Source organism: Pristiophorus japonicus, chromosome 21, assembly GCF_044704955.1.
Source record: "Pristiophorus japonicus isolate sPriJap1 chromosome 21, sPriJap1.hap1, whole genome shotgun sequence".
NCBI classification, from domain to species: domain Eukaryota; kingdom Metazoa; phylum Chordata; class Chondrichthyes; family Pristiophoridae; genus Pristiophorus; species Pristiophorus japonicus.
The window spans coordinates 27258665-27285688 of record NC_091997.1 but is presented as its reverse complement, the minus strand read 5'-3'; the positions used below and the strand labels follow the sequence as shown (position 1 = coordinate 27285688).

General features: G+C 47.1%; 1 protein-coding gene across 1 annotated transcript in view; it reads right to left on the bottom strand.

Annotated features, from left to right (window-relative positions):
* itga2b (integrin, alpha 2b) overlaps positions 1-27024 on the bottom strand; it is a 136839-nt gene that overhangs the window by 45379 nt on the left and 64436 nt on the right. The window contains exons 9-15 of the mRNA XM_070864503.1: positions 22333-22376; positions 18639-18695; positions 15357-15409; positions 11896-12104; positions 8849-9040; positions 4936-4981; positions 508-615 (exon numbers count right to left, since the gene is read on the bottom strand). Coding sequence (XP_070720604.1) covers positions 508-615; positions 4936-4981; positions 8849-9040; positions 11896-12104; positions 15357-15409; positions 18639-18695; positions 22333-22376 — 709 coding nt within the window. The remainder of the gene's footprint in view (positions 1-507; positions 616-4935; positions 4982-8848; positions 9041-11895; positions 12105-15356; positions 15410-18638; positions 18696-22332; positions 22377-27024) is intronic.

Below are 27024 nucleotides of genomic sequence, written 5' to 3'. Positions count from 1 at the left end.
AACCCAGTTGTTCCAAATAGCTCGACATTAGCGTTGAATGTGCCCCAAAGCACATTTATAGCACTGTGACCAGTATTGTGTACACCCGCAGCCATTGCTGCCCCAGCCCTGGAATTAATGACCGGTTCATCTGACGATAATGGTTGAAGGAGGAACATTGGCTGGCACATTGAGAGAACTTCCTGCTCTTCCAATAGTGCAATGGGATCTTTAATGTTCCTCTGAACCTCTCAAACGGGCGAATGGTATCTCCATTTAATGTCTTGAACATATTCAGGCCTGTCCATCAGCCTGTTATTCTGAATGAAGATTATTGGGGCTCTTCATTAATTTATGTTGGTTCCTAAGGTCCTATTCTACCTGATTGGTGCCCATGGAGGAATAACCGCCTGACTCTGTTACCTGATCTGGGAGCTGCTTTAAAGCTGTTAATCTGCACAAAGTTGAAGGTTGCTCCATTCTCAGTACTGTCACTTATCACACAAAAATTCACTGGAAATTTCTTACCATGTCACAGGGGACTGAGACTGAGGCAAGTTACACGCCTTTAGTTCTGGATTCAGAATGTCTGGCACCAGCATGAGTTGGGCTTCTGCCGTTATAACAGGCCTGGCTCTGTTTAGAGAAAAGAGAGAACTCGTCGGCATCTTATGCGGTCAGTATAGTGGTTTTGTACCGTTCTCCGCTCCATTAACATGAAGTTCGGGACCTGGAACGTCAGGACCCTCATGGACAACTCCAACAGCGACAGGCCAGAACGCCTCACCACCATAGTTGCCCGGGAACTTAGAAATCAAGCGCAGGCAGCGGAAAAAGCATGCGGCAAACCAGTCCCACCATCCCTTTCCCTCAACGACTATCAGCCCCACCTGTGACAGGGACTGAGGTTCTCATATTGGACTGTTCAGCCACCTAAGGACTCGTGTTTAGAGTGGAAGCAAGTCTTCCTTGATGCCGAGGGACTGCCTATGATGATGATTTGCATCTCAACGCATCTCCGTGGCTGTCAGGCAAAGTCCTGGGTTGGAGAGACATTTCAGTTCCACTTGTATGGAGAGACCTCAGACACTGCTGCCAGGGGGCTTCAGCATCCCCAGGGAGCAAGCCCTCACTGGTTGTCTGGCACACTTGCTATCTGCAAATGTGAGGTCTTGACCTTTATACTCCTGTGACTGACATCCACTGCCGAAACTCATGCATAAGCCATGGTCACTTGGGGAGGAGGTACCAAGGGACAGCCGCCTTCATAGAACAGTAATCCGGCAAGAGTCAGAAAATGAGGGACGGGGCAGATTGGCAAATTACATAAGGGCAAAAGAAATAGGAGCAGGAGTAGGCCATTTAGCTCCTCGAGCCTGCTCCACCATTCAATAAGATCGTGGTCGATCTGATCCACTTCCCTGCCTGCTTCCCATAACCCTTGATTCTCTTGTCGCTCAAAAATCTGTCTATCTCCACCTTAAATATATTCAATGACCCAGCCTCCACAGCTCTCTGGAGCAGAGAATTCCAAAGATTCACAACCCTCTGAGAGAAGAAATTCCTCTTCACCTCAGTATTAAATGGGCGGCCCCTTATTCTGAGACTATGCCCCCTAGTTCTAGTTTCCTCTATGAGTGGAAATATCCTCTCTGCATCCACCTTGTCGAGACCCCTCATTATCTTATATGTTTCGATAAGATCACCTCTCATTCTTCTGAACACAAATGAGTACAGGCCCAACCTACTCAACCTATCTTCATAAGTCAACCCCCTCATCTCTGGAATCAACCTAGTGAACCTTCTCTGAACTGCCCCCAATGCAAGTATATCCTTCCTTAAATATGGAGACCAAAACTGAACGCAATACTCTAGGTGTGGCCTCACCAATACCCTGTACAGTTGTAGCAGGACTTCTCTGCTTTTATACTCTATCCCCCTTGCAATAAAGGCCAACATTCCATTTGGCTTCCTGATCACTTGCTGTACCTGCACACTAACATTTTGTGTTTCATCCACAAGGACCCCCAGGTCCCTCTGTACTGCAGCACTTTGCAATTTTTCTCCCTTTAAATAATAATTTACTTTTCTATTTTTTCTGCCAAAGCGGATAACCTCACATTTTCCCACATTTTACTCCAGCTGCCAAATTTTTGCCCACTCACTTATCCTGTCTATATCTCTTTGCAGATTTTTTTATGCCCTCCTCACAATTTGCTTTCCCACCCATCTTTGTATCATCAGCAAACTTGGCTACATTACACTCGGTCCCTTCATCCAGGTCATTAATATAGACTGTAAATAGTTGAAGCCCCAGCACCGATCCCTGCAGCACCCCACTGGTTACTGTTTGCCAACCGGAAAATGACCCATTTACCCCAACTCTCTGTTTTCTGTTAGTTAGCCAATCCTCTATCCATGCTAATATATTACCCCCAACCCCGTGAACTTTTATCTTGTGCAGTAACCTTTTATGTGGCCCTTTATCGAATGTGTTCTGGAAATCCAAATATACCACATTCACTGGTTCCCCCTTATCCACCCTGCTCGTTACATCCTCAAATGGCTCCAGCAAATTTGTCAAACGTGATTTCCCTTTCATAAAACCATGCTGACTCTGCTTGGCTGAATTACGCTTTTCCAAATGTCCCGCTACTGCTTCCTTAATAATGGACTCCAGCATTTTCCCAACGACAGACGTTAGGCTAACTGGTCTATAGTGTCCTGCTTTCGGTTTGCCTCCTTTTTTAAATAGGCCTAGAAGTTCAGTTGCATAGCACCTGTTGTTTGGGCACTACGGATGCAGAATTGGGTGCAAAATAGTGTCGGAGCAGTGCGAGCGCATTTGTAGTGAGGGCATAGGGCAGCCATGAGGAGCGTGCGGTGCAAGTGGGCGGATCATGACATCAATCAATGTGCCACGCTGATTGGCGCCAATGATGCCATCGCTGGAGTTAACACTTAACCTCGCACAGCTCAACATGTTCAGCAGCAGCAAGGACCCGCCCCCCACCTACTCCCCCCGCCCCCAACCAGTGCTATTTAAAGGGATTAACAACAACCTTCCATTAACTTGCTTTTCTGATTGCTATTGGCTCTGTGTGTATTTGTGGAACTGTTTGCCGTACTCTAGAATTGTCTAAAGTGGGTGGGGTGTCAGGGAGTGGCATTGCATGTAGAGAAGGCCCTTGCTTCTGTCTTCAAGGGTTCTGGTCAGACACTTGCTCCCAATCACGGGTGCTCCAGCTATCGTCCACTCTTTGGCCTGCAGCATGACAGCGAGATGGAGCCAAGGCAGCGAAAAGGCGGACAAGATGCTCGCAGTGGGAGGAGGAGGAGGGGGAGAAGGGCTCTCAGCAGGAGGCCTTACCCAACTGGGGTCTTTTGAGAGTAACTCTCTTACCTCAGCCTCTCTTACCTCAGCCTGAGCCAGCAGCAGCGTGCGAGACGTCGGCACGTTACGAAGGAGGTACTCACAGAACTCTGCCAGCTCTTGCAACCAATCCTGCAGCCTCACTCCAGAGCAAGCACCATGCCCAGTGGCTGTGGCCCTGAATTTCTTCGTCGGGATCCTTCCAGGCTCGAGCAGGCGACATCTTACAGTTCGCCGTCCATTGCTGCACAAGAGATAGCTCTTTATGCCAGGAGAGGGGACTTCATTGTCTTCTCTCTGATCAGAGGGAAGCAGGAGGAGCATCCACGTGGCTTTGCCAGGACTTCCCCATGGTGCAGGGCGCCAACAACTGCACGCACATGACACCGTGTCCAAATGCTGAGATGCAAAGGTTACCACTCGCTTAATGTGCAGTTAGTGTGCGACCATGCTCAGCACATCATGATGGTGAATGCCTGGTATCCTGGCAGCAGTCATGGTGCTTTTATTCTGCCTCAGTCATCTGCTTTCTCACACTTGCCTCCACTATCAGCTCCAGCCGCCACTGCAGGCAGAGTGCACCTCCGCTTTAAGAGGTGCAGTCTGCCTTTAAGAAGTGGAGCTAGCCATGCAAAAACCTAGGCCTCTAACTGAGCGTTCAGAATACTGCCCGCCCCCTGGAACCATATCCCAGAATACTGTCAGGACCAGGAACCATATCCCAGAATACTGTCAGGACCAGGAACCACATCCCAGAATACTGCCCGCCCCCTATAAACATATCCCAGATTGAGCCTGCATTTTCAAGACAGGAGAATCATAAACAAGAAGGAGGCCATTGAGTCCATTGGGTCATGTTTGCTCTTTGCTAGGGAGAATTCCAAGCTAACCCCACTGCCCTGCTCCATTCCCATAGCCCAGTATCTTCCTCTGCTTCAACTATGCATTCAATATTCCCTTAAATGATGCAATGGTCTATGCCACAACCATTCCCTGTGGTAAAATATTCCGTCTCTCTATATGAAGAATGGTCTCCTAACTTCTCTCCTCACTCATTTAGCAACAGTTTTAAATTGATAACCTATTGTCACGGATTCTCCAACCAGAGGAACAGACTTTCCATATTTGCTCTATCAAATCTCTTCATAATTTTTTTAAACATCTATTAAATCTCGTCCTAGCCTTTGTTGCTCCAGTGCAAAGAGTCCCCGCCTCCCCTCATAATCATCGGGGGAAAAGTTAATACAAATAATTATGGGAGAGAGATGAATATGGTGAGTGAGCCATATTCTTGTTTATGAGGACAGTGTCTCTTTAATAACAAACTAAATTACGAGGCTAAAGTGTCTGCTATTCCTCGCTACTGCGGGATTTATGATGGGTTTGTATATATGTCGCATCTCACTTGTCCCCATTCATAGTGTAGTGGAATAAAGATCTCTTCAGGCACCACTCTATGAATGGATGAGACCGGGCCATTTATTAGAGATGTAAACATATTAGAGTGCAGATACAGAGAGGCAGCGATGGCTTGGGGAGGTGGCAGGTGACCAAGTTAAAGCGTGGCCCTGGCAGGTCCTCACCTGTACAGTAGAACTTTATCAGCATCATGGGCACCGACAATCAAATCTGCAGGGGAAGGAAGAGTGCACATTAAGCTGATATGTACGGAGCAATGAGGAACCCGTGTTCATTGCACAGGTAGCGATGCTGATTTCGGGAAGTGGCCTTTCGATGGCCCACAGTGGAAATGTTCCAGTGAGTTTCTCTGATGTCACAGTCATTTCCTCATAGCACTGGATAGCGTTTAACCTGCTTCAATGTTTCACAGTCTCAGCCCAATTAATCTACTCCATTTTAGCCCCAAGTTTCTTCCCCACATCCCCCCAAAGATGCTAATAATTGCTAGGTACAATCCCACTGGCACTGACGGTGCTGGTATAGTTCCACTGGCACTGACAGTGCTGGGTACAGTCCCACTGGCACTGACAGTGCTGGGTACAGTCCCACTGGCACTGACAGTGCTGGGTACAGTCCCACTGGCACTGACAGTGCTGGGTACAGTAAAGTCCCACTGGCTCTGACAATGCACTGGGGTTAGGTTCCATTGATGCTGGCAGTACTTGGGGTTCAGTCCAAGTTAACGCCAGTCAGTGACCTATGATATTAGCGCAGTGGCCATCATTGAGGCGTGAATCCAGAACATGAGATTCAGCAGGCTATTTAACCATGGAAGGAGTCATTCCCGAGCCCCATGCTGTTTCCACCCGATGGCCACACACAGCCCTTTCCCAGCAGAACCTACTGGGTAACGATAAGGAGGGGGGGAGCAAGGCTAATTATTGTTGCCTGCTCTGTGCAGAGGCTCTGAAAGCTTCTGTTGGGTTTCAACTGCTGCCCCCGCTGACATCAGATAACTCAACGCAGGCTGCCAATCGACCCTGGGGCTTTCTAGTTTGTGTGCCTCGATACTAGAGCAGGCCTTCAGGGCAGGTCCATCTCAACACATTTTTAAAAAACAGTACCCTATGTCAGACATTGGGCAGCACCCTCGCCTCTGAGTCAGGAAGTTGTTGGTTCAAGCCCCACTCCAGGGACTTGAGCACAAAAATCTAGGCTGACACTCCCAGTGCAGTGCTGAGGGAGTGCCGCACTGTCGGAGGTGCCGCCATTCAGATGAGACATTAAACCGAGGCCCTGTCTGCTCTCTCAGGTGGATGTAAATGATCCCATGGCACTATATCGAAGAAGAACAAGGGAGTTATCCCCGGTGTCCTGGCCAATATTTATCCCTCACTCAACATAACGAAAAACAGATTATCTGGGTCATTATCACATTGCTGTTTGTGGGAGCTTGCTGTGCGCAATTTGGCGGCCGCCTTTCCCACATTACAACAGTGACTACACTTGAAAAAGTGCTTCAATGGCTGTAAAGCGCTTTGAGACATCCGGTGGGCATCAAAGGCGCTATATAACTGTAAGTCTTTCCTTTTAAATAAAGAGGTTTATATATTTTTGAAACAAGTACACTGTGCTGTCCACTAGGGAGTGCTGTCAGCTGATGCTGCATTGCAGTGGCCCAGTGAGCATGTCCCCTCCTCGGAAGCCTGTGGGTTCCTTCCCAGCTCCCACTACTGGTTAAGCATGTTTTACCCACACACTTCAATGCTTCCATAATCCTCCAAAGTCTAACACCTTTGACTTAAAATAAAATATATTGCTCCTAACAGCAGGCTTAGCCCAGTCTGGTCACATCATTTCCCAGTAATTCACTGCCGATATTTCTTAGTAAACCTCAGTTTCTCAGGCTCTGTCGAATCTGAAACTGTTTAACAGAGCTGAAAATCTATTGAATACACTGGTGAGTATTTTGACTATCATTAATAATTTGTCATCCCTAACTAAATATAGATTAATCCTGTTGCATGAATTTATAAACGGCTACCAAGAGAAGCAGTCAGAATCGAGGAGAACTAAATATTTTAAAAACTAGTTCCTGAGATGTGGGCGTCACTGACAAGATCAGCATTTATTGCCCATCCCTAATTGCCCTTGAGAAGCTGCCTTCTTGAACCGCTGCAGTCCGTGTGGTGAAGGTGCTTCCACGGTGCTGTTAGGGAGGGAGTTCCAGGATTTTGACCCAGCGCCGGTGAAGGAATGGCGATATATTTCCGAGTCAGGATGGTGTGTGAATTGGAGGGGGTCTTAGTGATGGTGGGGTTCCCATGCGCCCGCTGCCCTTGTCCTTCTAGGTGGTAGAGGTCGTGGGTTTGGGAGGTGCTGCCGAAGAAGCCTTGGCGAGTTGCTGCAGTGCATCTTGTAGATGGTACACACTGCAGCCACGGTGCGCCGGTGGTGGAGGGAGTGAGTGTTGAAGGTGGGGGATGGGGTGCCAGTCAAGCGGGCTGCTTTGTCCTGGATGGTGTCGAGCTTCTTGAATGTTGTTGGAGCTGCAACTCATCCAGGCGAGTGGAGGGTATTCCAGCACACTCCTGACTTGTGTCTTGTAGATGGTGGAAAGGCTTTGGGGAGTCAGGAGGTGAGACACTCGCCGCAGAATACCCAGAGCTCGCAGGTTTGGGAGGTGCTGTCGAAGAAGCCTTGGCGAGTTGCTGCAGTGCATCTTGTAGATGGTGCACACTGCAGCCACGGTGCGCCGGTGGTGGAGGGAGTGAATGTTTAATTGTGACTTCCCCACTCACTCTGCCGCTGCATAAATATGATTTAGCAGCAGTGACTTTAAAAAGTCTCCATTACGTAGTTCTGATTCCTCATTATTGGAATCCTGTGCTCGGGAATATTTTGTGCTACCTGCTCTATCCACCACTCCCGTCCCCGCCCACGAGTTCCCTTCCAAATCTCGCAAAAGAAAACAAAGGCCATCATCGAGAACTATTCTTTTATAGAGCTTCTGTGCAGGACTTTACAGTGTCTGAATAATTCAAACTCTGTTTTTATCACATGGGGTTCCGACAGTGTCTGGGGATCATTGTCCATTTTACCTTGAAAACTGACGCCCACTGACCTTGTCTATCCAGGGCAAAGCAGCCCGCTTGATCGGCACCCCATCCACCACTTTAAACATTCACTCCCCCCACCACCGACATACCGTGGCTGCAGTGTGCACCATCTACAAGATGCACTGCAGCAACTCGCCAAGGCTTCTCCGGCAGCACCTCCCAAACCCGCGACCTCTACCACCTAGAAGGACAAGGGCAGCAGGCGCATGGGAACACCACCACCTCCAAGTCATACACCGTCCTGACTTGGAAGTATATCGGCCGTTCCTTCATCGTCGCTGGGTCAAAATCCTGGAACTCCTTCCCTAACAGCACTGTGGGAGCACCTTCACCACACGGACTGCAGCGGTTCAAGAAGGCGGCTCACCACCACCTTCTCGCGGGCAATGAGGGATAGAAACATAGAAACATAGAAAATAGGTGCAGGAGCAGGCCATTCAGCCCTTCTAGCCTGCACCGCCATTCAATGAGTTCATGGCTGAACATGAAACTTCAGTACCCCCTTCCTGCTTTCTCGCCATAACCCTTGATCCCCCGAGTAGTAAGGACTTCATCTAACTCCCTTTTGAATATATTTAGTGAATTGGCCTCAACTACTTTCTGTGGTAGAGAATTCCACAGGTTCACCACTCTCTGGGTGAAGAAGTTTCTCCTCATCTCGGTCCTAAATGGCTTACCCCTTATCCTCAGACTGTGACCCCTGGTTCTGGACTTCCCCAACATTGGGAACATTCTTTCTGCATCTAACCTGTCTAAACCCGTCAGAATTTTAAACGTTTCTATGAGGTCCCCTCTCATTCTTCTGCCAGCCTCGCCAGCGACACCCACATCCCAGGAACAAATTTGTAAAAAATCTGTAATTTCCTTGCTATAAATATTGTCCTAATTTGCAAGATGGATAAAATAGTGATGACTTTTTGATACTTGAGTTATCTACATTCCAGGCTCAATATCACATAGAGATTTAAGACATCACCTGGGTAATTATTTGCATCGATATCTGAGCCTCCTCTCAGTGAGAATCCAAATCCTGCTGACACCACGTTAGGTGCCCATATCCCCTTCAGTTCTTGGAAGGATTTTGGGTGGAGTCCAGTAGCATGCCCAAGGTAAATGAACACTCTCCCATTGCCATCTTCACCTGCAAATGGTGCTCCCACTGCTATATCTGGAGAGACATAAATGGTCCATTAGCATTTAACTCAGCATCTCACAATTGTTCAAAATTCTCATCCGTGTTTTCAAATCCCTCCATGGCCTCGTCCCCCCCACTCCCTATCTCTGTAATTTCCTCCAGCCCCACAACCCCCCGAGATCTTTGCGCTCCTCTAATTCTGCCCTCTTGAGCATCCCTGATTATAATCGTTCAACCATCGGTGGCCGTGCCTTCAGCTGCCCGTGCCCCAATCTCTGGAATTCCCTCCATAAACTTCTCCATCTCTCTTTCCTCCTTCAAGACGCTCCTTAAAACTTACCTCTTTGACCAAGCTTTTGGTCACCTGCCCATATTCCTCCTTAAGTGGCTTGATGTCGAATGTTTTAAATCTCGTAATACTCCTGTGACATTTCATTACGTTAAAGGCGCTATATAAATACAAGTTGTTGTTGTTATTGTTGCTGTTGCTCCTCTCCTTCCAAAAAAAAACCATATCGGGGAATTCCCAATGGGAAACCCATTCTGTCCTGCCTGATATGAGGGAAGAGAGAAAAGAAAAATGGTGGCCCCACAGTGAATGGCACAAAGGCTGGTGTGAAAACAGCAAAAGAAAGCATAAAGAAATCACCAAAATCGAGCCAGAAATATAATTTCTGCAAATCCTGTTGGCCTTTTTATATTATCTTCCACCGTTCCTCGCGCAGCCCAGGATGCCCATTTCAGAAACTGGCAGGAGTCAGGCAGAGATGATGGAAAATATAACGTCTGACATCAAGATGTTGTTACTGAATTTCGCTCTGCCATGAACTTCCCCCGGCCATTGGGAAAGATATTGGAAAATAGGCCTGTTGCTGAAGCAGGCATACTGTGAGAGACTGTGGAGGGATGTGATCGGGGCCCAGGAGAGGTGTGAGTTCGGGGCCAGGGGCCCAGAGGCAGCACGGGCCAGCCCACACTGCAATATGTGTGCACACTAGACCCGTGCAGCAGAGCAGGTCTCCAGACGTCCTGGTTAACCCTTGCCACTGGACCAAGACCTAGCTCTGTCAAGCCCATGTGGTGGCTGTTGTGCAATGGCCACCACACATTAAAAAAATCCACGAACAGGCATCTTCCACCCTTCAAGATATGGTTCAGGACCTGGAATATTAGGTACCTCATTGAAACACCTGTGAGCTCATCCCTTTTCGGCGTGGAAGCAAGTCATCCTCATTTCGAGGGACTGCCTATGATGATGATGAGTTTTGACTCAATGGAGTTCCTGCCCATTTGTCCCTCCCAGCCACCCAATTTATGCCAATGGCCAGGAGTAATAAAACCCAGGCTCTTCCAATGCGATGGGGCATCATACTTGGCTGCACCTGTGAGGATGCTCAGAGGTGTGTAGAGCTGTTGAGTTGGCAGTGACTTCTTGAGTCACAAGACTCAATAAAACCCCAGCCAGTTGGGTTCAGAGGATCCACGATTAGGCAGGTGGTTGTGAGCCTGGTGGATGAACTGGTAATGTGTAGTGTGATTGTTAACCTTTTGCTAATAAACCAACTAGTTCTTAATAACAATGTGTTGCTATGACTTCTTAAGCAAAGAACCCATGAAGCAAATACATTACAGCTACCTTAACGGAGATATCACAGCTAGGCCCTATCCTGTGCTCTACCACTTACCAGCTCACCGATGCTCAGTTTGGGTTCCGTCAGGACCACTTAGCTCCAGACCTCTTTACAGCTTTGGTCCTGCTATGGACACAAGAGCTGAATTCCAGAGGCCAGGGGAGAGTGACTGCCCTTCAAATCAAGGCAGCATTTGACTGAGTGTGGCACCAAGGAACCCGAGTAAAACTGAAGTCAATAGGGATCAGGGGGAAAATGCTCCACTGGCTGGAGTCATACCTGGCCCAAAGGAAGATGGCTGTGGTCATTGGATGGGGATGGGCAATAAATGTCAGCCTTGCTATTGACTCCAATATCCCGAAAATGAACAATTAAAAAAAATATATAAATACACGCATGAACATATGACAGAAGGGATTACTCTGCAGCAACCATCCCCCCCCCAGTGCAGGGTGCAGAGAAGATTTACAAGGATGATACCAGAAATGCGAGGGTACACCTATCAGGAAAGGATGAAAAGGCTGCGTCTCTTTTCTCTTGAAAAAAGGCTGAGGGGGTGACATAATAGAGGTCTTTAAAATTATGAAAGATTTTGATAGAGTGGATACAGAGAGAATGTTTCCACTTGCAGGGAAGAGCGTAACTAGAGGCCATCAATAGAAGATAGTCACCAAGAAATCCAAATGGGAATTCAGAAGAAACTTCTTTACCCAGAGAGTGGTGAGAATGTGGAACTCGCTACCACAGGGAGTGGTTGAAGCGAATAGTATAGATGCATTTAAGGGGAGGCTAGACAAGCATATGAGGGAGAAGGGAATAGAGGGTTATGTTGATAGAGTTAGATGAGGAAAGACTGGAGGAGACTTGAGTGGAGCATAAAGGCCGGCATCGACTGGTTGGACCGAATAGTCTGTTTCTGTGCCGTATATCCGATGTAATCCTAGTGCTAAGATGCCATTGCAACGCTGGCTGAAATCAGTATTGAACCTAAGACATTCCTAGTCTTTATGGTTCAATTATACCTGAGTAGTGGATTGAAACATTAAGCGACTCTCTAGTCTATAAATTATGGATAATTTCTCCATTAAAATAACAGAATGTTCTCAAAATGCATTAGGCATTCATACACAATTAGTAATTGCAGCCTTTTTATTTGTATTAAATGTACGAGTTTTACCGTAGACCTTAGGAGGGTCGTGAGTGCGAGTTTTGTACAACACTGTCAAATACTGCGTGATATCTTGTGTAGTTCATTACCCTTGTATCCATCGTAATTGAGGTCCCCAAGGGTGGCTATGGCACTGCCAAATCTGCCGAACTGTTCCGTCCCTGTGAATGTCTGTGGTGGCTCCTTGAAGCGTCCAGGCTGCACTTGGAGATAAACGTAGACCCGACCGACCTCGTGCAGTTTGCCGTCCAGTCCACGGTTCATAAAGAGAGGCGCCCCGACCACAATATCATCTTTTCTACATAGCAACGGGCAGAGGGACACATGAATACTGGCATCTTCTTTGTCAGCGATTGTATAATAAAAATAAATGAACCTGAATTATTAACAGGGTTTCTGTCAGCGCCCGGATTATATGGATAGTTAACAATGAATATCTGTAACTGGATAGGAATGTTTGAGTAACACCGTGCTCTCAGGATTGTCTCTCAGTTTTATCCTTCCTCTCATAAAGGGACTGGCTCTTGGTGGGGTACAGTTCCATGGCATATTGGGATAGAGGTCCATGGTATTTTGGGGTAGAGTTCCATGGTATGTCGAAAAATGTGACTCCATCACCCTCAAACAGTATCTGAGAACTGGGAGTTATTTGGTAAAAGGCCAAAGGTTGAGTAGCCATACCCAATAGCGCACATTTGATTTGGAGAATGTAGAAATTATGACTTTAATCTCTGAAATACTACGCCAAGTTCCTGTGGACCAAGCAACCAGTGGAATACTAAAAGTCAATTAGACTCCTGCGTAAACAACACCACCAGGATTTAAACATCACGAGGTATGCTATGAGCATCAAAGTTAACCGTGGATGACTATGGGTAAAGTAGCCTAGTCCTCATGAATTCAAATCACACAACGACAAGTTGTGGAATTGAATTCAATACATCCGGTAATTTACAGACTGGCACCAAAAAATCATCACGAGAAGCAGTTGGGTATTTTTAGGAAAAAAGCCAAAGGGTTTATTGATGTCCTACAGGGAAGGGATGTTGATGACTGACACGAGACTCCCAAAGCAAGCACCCTACTCGGAACTCCTACACGGCAAGCGAGCCCCAGGTGGGCAGAGGAAACGTTTCAAGGACACCTTCAAAGCCTCCTTGATAAAATGCAACATCCTCACCGACACCTGGGAGCCCCTGGCCAATGTCCACCCTAAGTGGAGGAAGATCGTCCGGGAGGGCGCTGAGCACCTTGAGTCTCGTTGCCGAGAGCATGCAGAAAACAAGCGCAGGCAGCGGAAGGAGCATGCGGCAACCAGACTCCCCACCCACCCTTTCCTTCAACCACTGTCTGTCCCACCGGTGACAGAGTCTGTAATTCCCGCATTGGACTGTACAGTCACCTGAGAACTCACTTTTCGAGTGGAAGCAAGTCTATCTCGATTTCGAGGGACTGCCTATGATGATGATGAAACCACAGTAAGAAGAGTGAAGGGTATGGGTGCGGATGTAAGCCTGGAGAAGGTTACAAGGTACGGTGAAGAAAGGCTATGGTGGAACCTGTAGCGGAGGGTAAGAACTTTTGAATCTAATACGCTCAGGGGTGGAAATTTGGTACCGCCCATTTTGAGGCGCTAATGGAGGCGGGGCGGTAAATTTTGCGCCAGGAAATGGTTTGCATCTGCAGCTGCAAAATTCATCAACTGGGCCCTGAGTGTGGGGCGGAACGCTAAGGGAGGCGCTCCACACCTCTCTCAGGGCGCTAGGCCGGCTGAGTAACGGAAAATCCCGAGTTAAAGAGCTGGCCTTGGAGTACCCTAAGGGAGGCTTCCACCAAAATCATTTCCCAATACCGTACTGATGCCACATAAATATAAATCACAAAATTAAAATAAAACAATGATGCTTAGCTCAGGTAAGACATTCCTTCCCTCACCGCCACCGCAACACCTCGGACCGCCCGCTTTCCCAGGCGGTCCCACTAGGGGGCAGGCTGCAAGGCGCTATGGGTCACCCAGAAAGCAAATTCGGAAACGGTGTCACAATTGGGGGCGTTGCACACCGGCTCGCCTCTCCCGGGCGGTACTGCTCCGCGCCCCCCCGCAAACCCCACACCGGATGTCCGGGGGGGGGCGCTGGAAGCTGGCCAGCCAACCGAAAATAATTTCTGCCGCCATTGCCGCCTCCTCCAGGCCGCGAACAGAGGCGACAACGGACCGAATTTCCACCCCTAAGAGACGTGGAGCCAAAGGAGGGTCATCAGGACAGAGGCAATGGGGGAATGGATCTCCGTGCTGGGACCTGTCTTAGGACTGGCGCCCAGTGCACTGAGTCAGAGGCAGAACACCAAACACCAGAAGGGAAAAAGCCGCCTGGACTCCTGAAGATGGGATATTTAATTTTTTTTAATATCTAGCTCGGCCCCCTTGCACAGGAGGCTCAGGGAGGATACTGCATCGGGGTCTCCAGGCTGAGCTGGGCCCTCTCCACCCCAATGGCAACCAGGCACCCCAGCTTCTGACAGCACAGGGCATGCGGGGGATCTGAGGTGCACCCGGAGTGGCGTGGATGCCCGTCGGTCTGGTAAAAATCAGGTGCCCTCCCCCACTGACCCTGCGAACTCCAGCCTGGTCACCGCTGGAGGGGGCCACTGGCCAGCTTCCCAGAGACAGATTGGATCTGGATCCTGGTTCCTGCCAGAGTCATATTTGCGGGGAGAATACCCGGACACGTAACTTCGTACGAGGGGCGGGCGGTGAACTTAACAGTTGACCCACAGGGAACTCCAGACCTTCGCTGTAAAATGTCAACTAAGTTCAAACTTATGATGGGAATAAATACATCTGGTATTGAGTGCCAAGAAGCTCGACACCATCCAGGACAAGGCAGTCGCTTGAGTGTCACCCCATCCACCACCTTAAACATTCACTCCCTCCACCACCGGCGCACCGTGGCTGCAGTGTGTACCATCGACAGGATGCACTGCACCACCTCCCAAACCCGCGACCTCTACCACCTAGAAGGACAAGGGTAGCAGGCGCACGGGAACACCACCGCCTCCACGTACCCCTCTGAGTCACACGGCATCCTGACTTGGAAATATGTCGCCATTCCTTCATCGTCGCTGGGTTCAAAATCCTGGAACTCCCTCCCTAACAGCACTGTGGGAGCACCTTCACCACACGGACTGCAGCGGTTCAAGAAGGCAGCTCACCACCACCTTCTCACGGGCAATTAGGGATGGGCAATAAATGCCGGCCTTGCCAGCGACGCCCACATCCCATGAACAGATTTTAAAAAAGCTAAATCGCCCCCGAAACATCATTGTATAAAAACAATACAATGGCTTCACTGAAACTGTCCTGATATCAAATACTTCGGTAGTAGTGATCGCTCGAATCTGCCTGGCCAGCTTAGAGAAAATCCAACAAATATTTATCAAGTTATTACATTCAACGGCAGGTTGTTGATAATAACTCTTTGGGGCAGATGGAGTTATAATAGAGTGCAAAAAAAAAACAGTTCATTACATAGGGCAGAGTAATCCTTACCCATCATTGTTTATATCCAAGACAGTCACTGCATAGCCAAAATATGCTGCGACCTGCAAATAGAAACCCATGGATTGATTAAGACGTTAAATCGATTTCATTGGTTGTCACAAGCATGTTTCAGTCTTTGGCACTTACATCCGTCACCATAGCAGGCGTGAAATTCTATTTCTACTTTAAGTGGCATAACAATCGAAATATTTGCTGAATATTTCTGTACTCACAATTCATTCATGCTCCTCCTAAACCACTCCAGACCAACACTAAGCTTGCATGGTTTAAACCGGGTGTGAATCGGGTGTGAGTCAGCTCTGAATCAGATGTGAATTGGTTGTGAATTGGCTGTGAATCGGGTGTGAAGGCCTGTTCTGACTTTGAAATGAAGTTCGAGTGAGCTTTCCCACTCGAGGCAGTCAACCTGGCTTCATCCCTGCGGTCAGACAGGGCCCTGACACTAGATTGTGGCCGCATTCACACTATAACTCCAGTGACTGTATGAAGCAAAAACCACTTTGAAGCCACACTTGGCTTGTCGTGTAAATATGCCCTCAATTCTCACAATTCTTTCTTGCTGAGAATCTTGTGTCCATCAGGTAGCTGTGTAAACATGGCATCATTTTCTTTCATTAAAAAATGTCACTTTAATTCTCCGCTCCACTCCCACTCTGCCCTCGGCCTTACACTGTTCCATTGAAGCTCAACGTAAGCCCGAGGAACAGCACCTCATCTTTTGTTTAGGCACTTTACAGCCTTCTGGACTCAACATCGAGTTCAACAATTTCAGATCATAACCTCTGCCCCTATATTATTGGATGACAGTTATTGCAGAATCTGCCATTCTCATTTACACCTCCTCCAGACCCATCAGTTGTTTCTTTCCTTGTCCCATTACCATCTCCTTTTGCCTTGCACCATCATCCCTTTTGTCTTTTAATCTCTCCACAGATCTTTCCTTTTGTTCCTTCCTCCCTCCTCCCTTTCTCTGCCCCAGCACTTGCTTAGAATCTGTTCCATCTCTAACATTTTCCAGTTCGGACAAAAGGTCATCGACCTGAAACTTTAACTCTGTTTCTCTGTCCACACATGCTGCCTGACCCGCTGAGTATTTCCAGTATTTTTATACCGAAACCAGGTTATCTGGTCATTGCTTCATCGCTGTAACGTGCTCTGGGATGTTCTGGTGCTACATAAATGCAAGTTCATTCTTTAACATTATCTAAACGCGTAAGGTATTTTTAAAACCTGTATAAAATAGTCTTTCTTTCTTTCTTTATGTGTGAAGCCAGTCAGTAAGTAGGGGAATTATATTTTCCCATGATTATCTAGACGTTACCACATTGCTGTTTGTGGAAGCTTGCTGTGCGCAAATTGGCTGCTGCGTTTCCTTCATTACAACAGTGACCACATTTCAGAAGTATTTCATTGGCTGTAAGGTGCTTTTGGATGTCTGGAGGTGAAAGGTGCTATATAAATGCAAGTCTTTCTTTCTTTCAAGAAGGGCAAAACAATTGAGTCTGATCCCAACATTCATGTAGTTTTTCATACAAGTTATTAAGGGATGTGGGGCTAAGGCGGGTATATGGAGTTAGGTCACAGATCAGCCATGATCTCATTGAATGGCAGAAATATTTCCTCATAGAATGATAGAAATGTACAGCACAGAAGGAGGCCATTCGGCCCATCGTATCCGTGCCAGCCCAATCCCACTTTCCAGCTCTTGGTCCGTAACCCTGTAGGTTACAGCACTTCGAGTGCATATCCAAGTACTTTTTAAATGCTATGAGGGTTTCTGCCTCTACCACCCTTTCAGACAGTGAGTTCCAGACCCCCACCACCCTCTGGCTGAAAACATTTCTCCTCAAATCTCCTCTAAACCCCCTACCACTTACTTTAAACCTATGCCCCCTGGTTATTGACCCTTCTGCTAAGGAGAACAGGTCCTTCCTATCCACTCTAGCTAGGCCCCTCAATTTTATACACCTCAATTAGGTCTCCCCTTAGCTTCCTCTGTTCCAAAGAAAACAACCCCAGCCTATCCAATCTTTCCTCATAGCTAAAATTCTCCAGTCGAGGCAACATCCTCATAAATCTCCTCTGTACCCTCTATAGTGCAATCACATCTTTCCAGTAATGTGGTGACCAGAACTGCATGCAGTACTCCAGCTGTGGCCTAACTCGTGTTTTATACAGTTCAAGCATAACCCCCCCCTCGCTCTTATATTCTATGCCTCGTCTAATAAAGGCAAGTATCCCGTCTGCCTTCTTAACCACATTATCTACCTGGCCTGCTACCTTCGGGGATCTGTGGACATGTACTCACTCCAAGGTCCCTTTGTTCCTCTACACTTCTGTGTCTTACCATTTATTGTGTATTCTCTTGTCTTGTTAGCCCTCCCCAGATGCATCACCTCACACTTCTCTGGATTGAATTCCATTTGCCACTGTTCTGCCTACCTGACCAGTCCATTGATATCTTCCTGCAGTCTACAGCTTTCTTCTTCATTATCAACCACACGGCCAATTTTCCTGTTCCTATGAGTTACTGAATAGTGATTAAACATCAGAACTCTGCACTTTCTCCTACCCAGCCCAGGCGCACTGGCTCCTATTGTACCCTGACTGCTGCTTTACTTGAGATCAGCTCGCTCAGTACAGACCATGAGCCAAACCTGGGGCCTTCAGGCCTCTGAAGTTCAATACTGTACTACTTGGTGCAGTTACATACTTATCCACCAGAGGGAGCTTTACAGCTATCCAAAATGGTGTTTTGTGTTAAATACAAAAAATATTGAAATCACCTTCTGCTCAGAAGCATAATTTAGATGATTCTTGCTTAAATCTACGACAGGAATATAACGTCTGTGGAAAATCAATTAACATGGGTGTCACAGTTCGATATAATGGGAAACTCTGATATTTAACCGGAGGGACAGAAAGTGCAGAAATCAAACCTGCATGTAACTGGAATGAATACAACAATTGGGATGTGGTGATGAGTTACAAATCAAAACCCAGATATGCATTTATGTAGGGCCTTTTGGGACTTCAGGAAGTCCCAATGGGCATCACAGCTAATGGAAGTAGCTTTGAGTGCAGTCGCTGTCGTAATATAGGGGAACACAGCAGCTAATTTGCGCACAGCAAGGTCCCACAAATAGCAATGGGATAAATGATCAGATCTTCAGTTCTAGGTGTTGTTGGTTGTACGGGTCAATTTAACCACATTGCCATATCTCCTAGGTGGAAAACACTGTTACTCAAGGCAGCAAAACCATTTCTTACCTGCTCACCGATGATGATGTGTTTGGTTGTCATATCCGTAGACTGCAGGATAATTACCTGTCAAAGCAAAGGGAAATCCGAAGTCAAAGCTTTATGGTTTACAAGTGGTATATGTATAGCTCGGCCCTGGAATTCCAGGGCTCCCATTTGCCTGCAGCCTAAGTTGCAGAGCCTGTCCCAAATTGTGGGACATCTCCCTAACTAGACGGCAGCCCGTTCCTGAGCGGGAGCATGAGAGGTGGCCACCTCGATTGGCCTGAGGGAGATCCAAAGAGTACTGTAAGAAATCTTGAATCCATAGCAATTGCGAATTATAAAAGACATAATGGTTTTATAAAAGAAAAATTTGTGCCAGCTCAGCAGACACAGAGAGCTACAGTCAAGATCAAAAAACAGGCCTTCAAGGCCTGGCTATGGCAACAAGGAGTGGAAGATTCCTCTGTGTGAGTTCTTCTAATGTGGGGTGGTCATTACACACCGGCTAACACACGGCTGAGCATCACTGAGAGCATGCAGAAACCAAACGCAGGCAGCGGAAAGAGCGTGCGGCAAACCTGTCCCACCCACCCTTTCCCTCAACGACTATCTGCCCCGCCTGTGACAGGGACTGTGGTTCTCATATTGGACTGTTCACCCACCTAAGGACTCATTTTTAGAGTGGAAGCAAGGCTTCCTCGATTCCGAGGGGCTGCCACTGATGATGATGGTGGCAATAAAGGATTTAGCAAGGAGCCTTAAAGATAAACAAGCCGTCTCTTGAAAGGGCAACAAGACATTCAGACAGAGGTAAGGAAGAAAATGACTGCATAGGTGCACTTTCCCCTGTGATTGGACAATTGAATGGGTAACAATGATTGAAGCAAGGTATCCACCGGCCCACCGAAATATGGTATAAAAACGGGCAACCGAGAGAGAGAAACAGGCAAACTGAGGAGTTTCCTTAAGGTGGATCTCACGCGGGCTTCGGACTAACGTCTTGGTCAAGCTCAAACCTCGGGGGTGGATCTATGCTGGTTTCGGCCTAACATCTCCAACAGCTCAGGGAACAGCCAACCATAAGAGACCACTGCCACAGGCTGCAGGAATCTGATCCGAGACCACCGCTCTGCCTCAACATCCGGCCATCATTCCATTCCAGGGCCGGAGACCGTTGTCATCTGTCACAGGTTGTATGTCTACCATGTCTATCCTGATTGTGTGTTGTGCTTGACTATATTTGGATGACCGCTCCCTTAATACAATGCCGCATGACTCCCAAGGCCTTTTGGATAATCTGTGTGTGACCTGCAATCCTAATATTACAGTGCCAAACCACTCCGATGGTAGAGCGAGAGGCCCTTAAGGGGCTGTAGAGAAACTGTCTGGGTTCCTGAAGAGGCCAGTTGTTTAAGGCGATCACTCCCTTTGCAGAGGGGGCTTTGGTGGGTCCCAGGCAGCACCGTCAGCAACACTCGGCACCAATGAGAACATAGTGAGTGCCATTCACTGGATGGCCTCTGAACTCCCCAAGGCACATTCCTAAACAGTCTCCAGCCCTGGCTGAGATGATCCTCAGGTCAATGGATGGGGTTCAAATACCCATTTACAATTCGTCACTTTAAAACAAAAAATAAATTCTATCTCTTTTATTCCTGAAGCAATAGATTATCTATTACTGCTGGATGAAGGAGGTTGGAAGCATAAAGATAAATAATGAATTTCCAGATGTCAAATAGAGAGAGGTTTTTAATAAAACGGAGCATAAGTCCTTTTCTTTTTAGAAAAAAATTTCAGCCCTTGTTCATTGCAGATCTGAAAATGCTGTAAAATTATTCAAATAAATTGTCAAAACTAACACTGTTTTGCGATGTTTATTGAATATTGTGAATGCACTCCTGGCCGAACTCCCACATTCTACCCTACGTAAACTAGAGATGATCTAAAACTCTGCTGCCTGTGTTCTAACTCGCACCAAGTACAGCTCACCCATCACCCCCTGTGCTCGCTGACCTACATTGGCTTCCGGTTAAGCAACGCCTTGATTTCAAAATTCTCATCCTTGTTTACAAATCCCTCCATGGCCTCGCCCCTACTTACCTCTGTAATCTCCTCCAGCCCCACAACCCCCCCCCACCCCCCCAAGATGTCTGCGTTCCTTTAATTCTGCCCGTTTGAGCATCCCTGATTATAATCGCTCCACCATTGGTGGCCGTGCCTTCTGTTGCCTGGGCCTCAAGCTCTGGAACTCCCTGCCTAAACTTCTCCGCCTCTCTACCTCTCTTTCCTCCTTCAAGACGCTCCTTAAAACCTACCTCTTTGATCAAGCTTTTGGTCAACTGCCCCAATTGCTACTTATGCGGCTCGGTGTCAAATTTTTTGTTTCATAATACCCCTGTGAAGCGTCTTGGGATGTTTCACTTCGTTAAAGGTGCTATATAAATACAAGTTGTTGTTGTTGTCTTGGGGAATCTTTCAGATCCCTTGGTCACATTTGTTGGATTTTTGGGTTTGGTGTAACTCATATTAAAATAATGATGTTAAGTCACATTTAGTTCACAGGGAATAAAGATTTCCATAGCAACCAAGAGCTGGCAGATCTGGATTAAGATTGGATGAACCAGTTCATGAAGTGGTGCCTCGCGGATTCCACTTCAACTTGAGACAATGGAAGCTGTTTAGCCATTGCTATGAAATATTCTAAACATTAGGTGTTGGAATGTCTTGCCTACTCTTAGGCTTAGACATTCAAATATTGGAAAGTACAGTATACACAGGCAGTTCAGAGAAGGTTTGTGAGGTTGATTCCTGAGATCAAGGGGTTGTCTTATGAAGAAAAGGTGAGCAGGTTGGGCCTATACTCATTGGAGTTTAGAAGACTGAGAGGTGATCTTATTGAAACGTATAAGGTTCTGAGGGGGCTTAACAGGGTAGGTGCAGAGAGGATGTTTCCCCTCATAAGGGAATCTAGAACTAGGGTGGCATAGTTTCAGAATAAAGGGTCGCCCATTTAAAAAGGAAATGAGGAGGAATTTCTTCTCTCAGAGGGTTGTGAATCTCTGGAATTATCTACCCCAGAGAGCTGTGAAGGCATTGAATATATTTAAGGCGGAGATAGACAGATTTTTGAGTGATAAGGTAGTAAAGGGTTATGGGGAGCGGGCGGGGAAGTGGAGCTGAGACCAGGATCAGATCATCCATGATCTTATTGAATGGCGGAGCAGGCTCGAGGGGCCGTATGGCCGACTCCTGCTCCTATTTCTTATGTTCTTATGTTTGGTTCGCTGTTCTGTTAATCAAAAATACTGCGGATGGGACACAGGAAGAGGAGCAGGTCCAGTCCAAAATTGCAAAACCCCCACAGCTTTGCTGGCTCGTGGTCACAGCTGGGCTTAAATTCGGTTTTGGTTCTGCATTCCTTGAGAAATAGCTCTTTGAACCAAAAGATACAGGTGCACGGGTGTCCAGTCGAAAGAAACAAAATAACAGAAGATCAGCGGTATCGTGTCTCGTTGCGTACGATCGATATTTTAGCTTTGCAATTTTATTCAGGTGGATTGGGGTTGAAGGGCATGAGCTGGGATACATCAAGCTCGGGGCAAGCCAAAAAAAACATTCAAAGCACTCGGTCAGCCTTAATCACAGTGCGTATTACAGAGAACCATCCTTCATTAACATTTATTTATTAATTAACACCTATTTAATAAATTATACTTACAGCACCCAATGTGTTTTCCTGCCTGGGAGCCCCTACAAGATATTCTGTGAAACAAACAGTGCATAAAAGATTTGTTTGATAAATGGTACTTCAATTACCAGAATATGGATAAAATGCATACTCAACAATTGGCCACACAACTTTTTTTTTTCACATTTCAAACCCAACCTAAAAGTTTCTATTAACGGTTAACCAGTACTTCCTGCTGAATGAGAAGTATATGCAGTCCCATCCTCCTAGCTGAGAGGGTTTGGGAGTAAGCAGTATTATAAAAGAAAGAAAGACTTGCATTTATATAGCGCCTTTCACGACCACTGGACGTCTCAAAGCGCTTTACAGCCAATGAAGTACTTTTGGAGTGTGGTCACTGTTGTAATGTGGGAAATGCGGCAGCCAATTTGCGCACGACAAGCTCCCAAAAACAGCAATGTGATAATGATCAGATAAACTTTTTAGTGATGTTGATTGAGGGATAAATATTGGCTAGGACACCGGGGAGAACTCCCCAGCTCTTCTTCGGAATAGTGGCCATGGGATATTTTACATCCACTTGAGAGAGCAGACAGGGCCTTGGTCCAAAAGATAGCACCTCCAACAGTGCAGCACCATCAGCACTGCACTGGAGTTTCAGCCTAGATTTTTGTACACCAGTCCCTGGAGTGGAACTTGAACCCACAACCTTCTGACTCAGAGGTGAGTGTGCTACACACTGATCATTGTCTAGAAACAATGGGGCAAGCTTCAGGCAGTGCCCAAAATGGGCCCAAACCCGCCCATTGACGTTGGCATGATACCTGAACTGTTTCGAGCCCTGGACCGCGTTCGCATGTCACTGGCGAGCTGCGAGAACTAAGAGGGTTCCCCATTGCCACTCGCAGGTTCTGAGAGGGCGGCGGTGGTAAAAGACATTCATAAGAAATAGGAACAGGAGTAGGCCATTTGGCCCCTCGAGCCTGTTCCACCATTCAATAAGATCACGGCTGATCTGATCTTGGCCTCAACTCCACTTCCCTGCCCACTCCCCATAACCCTTGACTCCCTTATCATACAAAAATCTGTCTATCTCCACCTTGAATATATTCAATGACCCAGCCTCCACAGCTCTCCGGGGTAGAAAATTCCACAGATTCCTGGCATTGCCTCAAATGTCTGGACCCAGGGGCCGCAGGAGTGAGAACGCAGTAAGTCATTCTCTGTGTACCAAGATCTCACAAACAGTAATGTGGTGAATGACCATTTCATCCAATTTTAGTTGTGTTGCTTGAGGGATACATTATGCCCAATACATGGAACTCCCGCTAAGTGAGCTGGGTTGGTTGCTCTCTGATCTCTGAGTCTGAAGATTTTGCAATCGCACCCTGCTCCAGCACTGGAGCACATAGCCCAGGCACAAAAATCTAAATATCTCGCGACACTTTTTTCTGCATTAAGGACACTATATAAATGCAAATGGTTGTTGTTGTTGTTGTTGAAACTTCAATAAAGTACCGAGGGAATGCTGTCCTTTGAATGAGATGCTAAATCAACGCTCCCTCTGCCTGTTCCAACAGCTCAGATGGCTATTGTAATGTATGCACCTGTGAGTATGCTCACAGGTTGGGAGAACTGGTGAATTGTGAGTGGCTTAGCCAGTCACGTGATGTTCACAAGACTCAATAAAACCCCAGCCAGTTGGGTTCGGGGGATCCAAGATGAGGGATGCAGTTATGAGCATGGTGGATAAACTGGTAATGTGTAGTGTGATTGTTAAACCTTTGCTAATAAACCAACTAGTTCTTAATAGCAATGTGTTGCTATGAATTCCTAAGCAAAGAACCCCTGAAGCAAATACATTACAGTTATAAAAGATCTCCTGTTCAAAGAAGAGCAGGTAGCTTTCCTGGGGTCCTGGTCACATTCTTCCCTCAAATATCATCCCCCCCAAAAATTAAAATTAATTGGTCATTCCTCTTACTGCAGTGTGAGATCTTGCTGCTGTAATTGCCCAAATGACAACAGTGACGGCACTTCAAAATATATTCATTGGATATGAAGCACTTTGGGTTGTCCTCAGAGATGTACAAGGCAGTATATAACAATAGGTCTTTCTTTCTCCAAGTAGTGCCATGGGTCTTTTGCCCATCTGAATCACTTGAGTTAACAGCTCAGCCAAAAGGCAGCACCTTTGACAACGCCGCACTCCCTCGGCACTGTGCCAGAGAGTCTGCCAAGGTGACCATGTTCACGATCAAGGGCTTGAAGCCACAACCCCCTGACTCAGAGACGAGAGTGCGATCAACTGAAGCAAGGAGGTGCAATGTGGTTAAACACAAGAGCAGCAGACACCAGCTGCTCTGTCGTTGCTCCAGTCGTTCCGAGTGTTTCGTTTCTCTGCTTCTCAACTCGCGTCCAGGGTTCCTGGCGCCGACTGTCCAGATGTGACAACTTGATCCACACAATCAAGTCTCTAGCACAAATTAAACTGCAGTTAAATAAAATAGACGGACGGATCGTATGAACCTGAGGGTTATGGAGAGCACCTTGGAGTGCAGGGCCCTGTGGAGATTACCAATGAATCACCAATTCACTGAGTGACAGTTTCAATCTGCAGGACTGTCTGTAAAGACCAGTGCAATGCAGGAGTATCTGTACGATCCCTCCTTACATCGACACGCCCTTCTGTATCGCTATATGTGGTGCAATGGCTTTTTGCTCAATTCCCAAATTCCAAAAGCTGTAAATGACACTATTTAGTATGTGTATGATTTGCAGAAATTACTGACTGTAATAAAGTTATAAGGAGGTGTTACATGTGGTTAAATCGAGGACATGAGGCCCACCATGCATGACACCCCCAATCTACTGCTAATTGGTTTTTATCGCATAAAGTGCCTGGGGATGTTTCACTGCGTTAAAGGCGCTATATAAATACAAGTTGTTGTTTGTTTGTTTTATTAATTCCCAAACGACAGTCTGGATTATTTGATAACCAGTCACTAAAACCATAGCCTTAGTCTAAAACTAGGTGCCAAACAGATCATGTTATATATATGCCGAGACTCAGATAAAGAACAGATAACATTTGAGGCTTAATTTATTTATGAGAGAAGAAATTTGCATTTATTTAGTGCCTTACACCACCTCAGGATGTCCCAAAGCGCTTTGCAGCCAATGAAGTACTTTTGAGGTGTAGTCACTGTTGTAATGGGGGAAACGAGGCAGCCAATTTGTGCACAGCAAGCTCCCAAAAACACCAAAAGGATAATGACCAGATCATCTGCTTTTTTGAGTGATGTTGCTTGAGGGATAAATATTGGCCAAGACACTGGGCCAGAACTTCCCTCTTCTTCGAAATAGTGCCATAGCATCTTTAACATCTACCTGAGAGGGCATACAGGGCCAACGGTTTAATATCTCATCCACAAAGTAGGACCTACAACAGTGCAGCACTCCCTCAGTACTGTACTGGAGTGTCCAACTAGATTGTGTGCTCAGGTTTCTGGAGTAGGGTTCAAACCCTAACCTTCTGACTCAGAGGCGAGAGTGCTATCACTGAGTTATGACTGATACAGCTATCCCACTTAATAAAGTGTCTATCATGAGGGGGTTGTGGGGGCATTGGGGAAGCTGACATATCGTGATGGGAATCGCGGGGGAGGGGGGTGGGGGGGGTTGTCGATTTCAGGGGGTCGGAGGAGATCAGAGGGTGGGGTTTGGTAATGGGGGGGAATTCAGGGGGAGATCATTGAGGTGGGGTGGGAGTGTAAATTACTGGGTAGCTTGGTGGGCCTGGAGCCAACATTCCCGCTCTTCCTGGTCACCCGCCATGCTGCAAATGCCCTTACCTCATGGATCCAGTCCTTCTCATCTCCTTTTACCTGCCAGGTTTCCCGAGGACTGGGAAACCCGTCCGGCAGCAGTTAAAAATACAAACATTGTTAGAATGAAGGCATGCAGCCTCCTGTGAGCGGATTGGCCACCCGCCCTGCATCCCGCCTCCATTAAAACTGGAAGTGGTGGGCTGTGTTACTGTTTGAAATTTTTAACATTTTCATTTCCCACCCGGCCCAAACCCATTTTTGGGGGTTAAAATTATCCCCTTGGGCTCCAAAATTCCAAAGTCCGTGGTCTGCCGGGCAAGACTTCTGGTTGTCCACTTTTCAAGATGTTACCCTAACCCTGTACAGGGTCAAAGGTCAACCATCCCAATTACCCAGCATAAAGTCGTAGAGGGCACCCTGCCCGGCTCTGGGGGGGTGGTGGGTATTGGGTGGGGGTGTGCAGGTCCTCAATGGGGCGAAGGCAAGTTCTTCCCTCTGGGATTGTTTAGCTCTGATGGGTAACCTTTCTGGGGTCTTTACAAGGCCAATAATGGATCCCACATCTGCTCTCATCAGCCATGGATTCCATTAGGCCTCGTAAGGGTGTCGTGGGCCCAATTCCTGGGAATGCTCCAGGTATGTCCCCAACACTGGCTGTAGATGCATAGGCAGCAGACAGAAGTCCCATACACCACTTCCCACAACCTGAATTTGCAACGTTGCATTCCTGGAACAGAAACCAGGTGGTGCCAAGCTCCAGCTCAAATTACTGGACTCCCATGGACACAGGCCACTATTTCTGTCCTCTCTAACCAAGGAAATTTAGCCCGTGCTATTGCAAATCAGAGAATTAGGTACTAAAGCTATAGCAGACAATATTTCAGCCATGGCT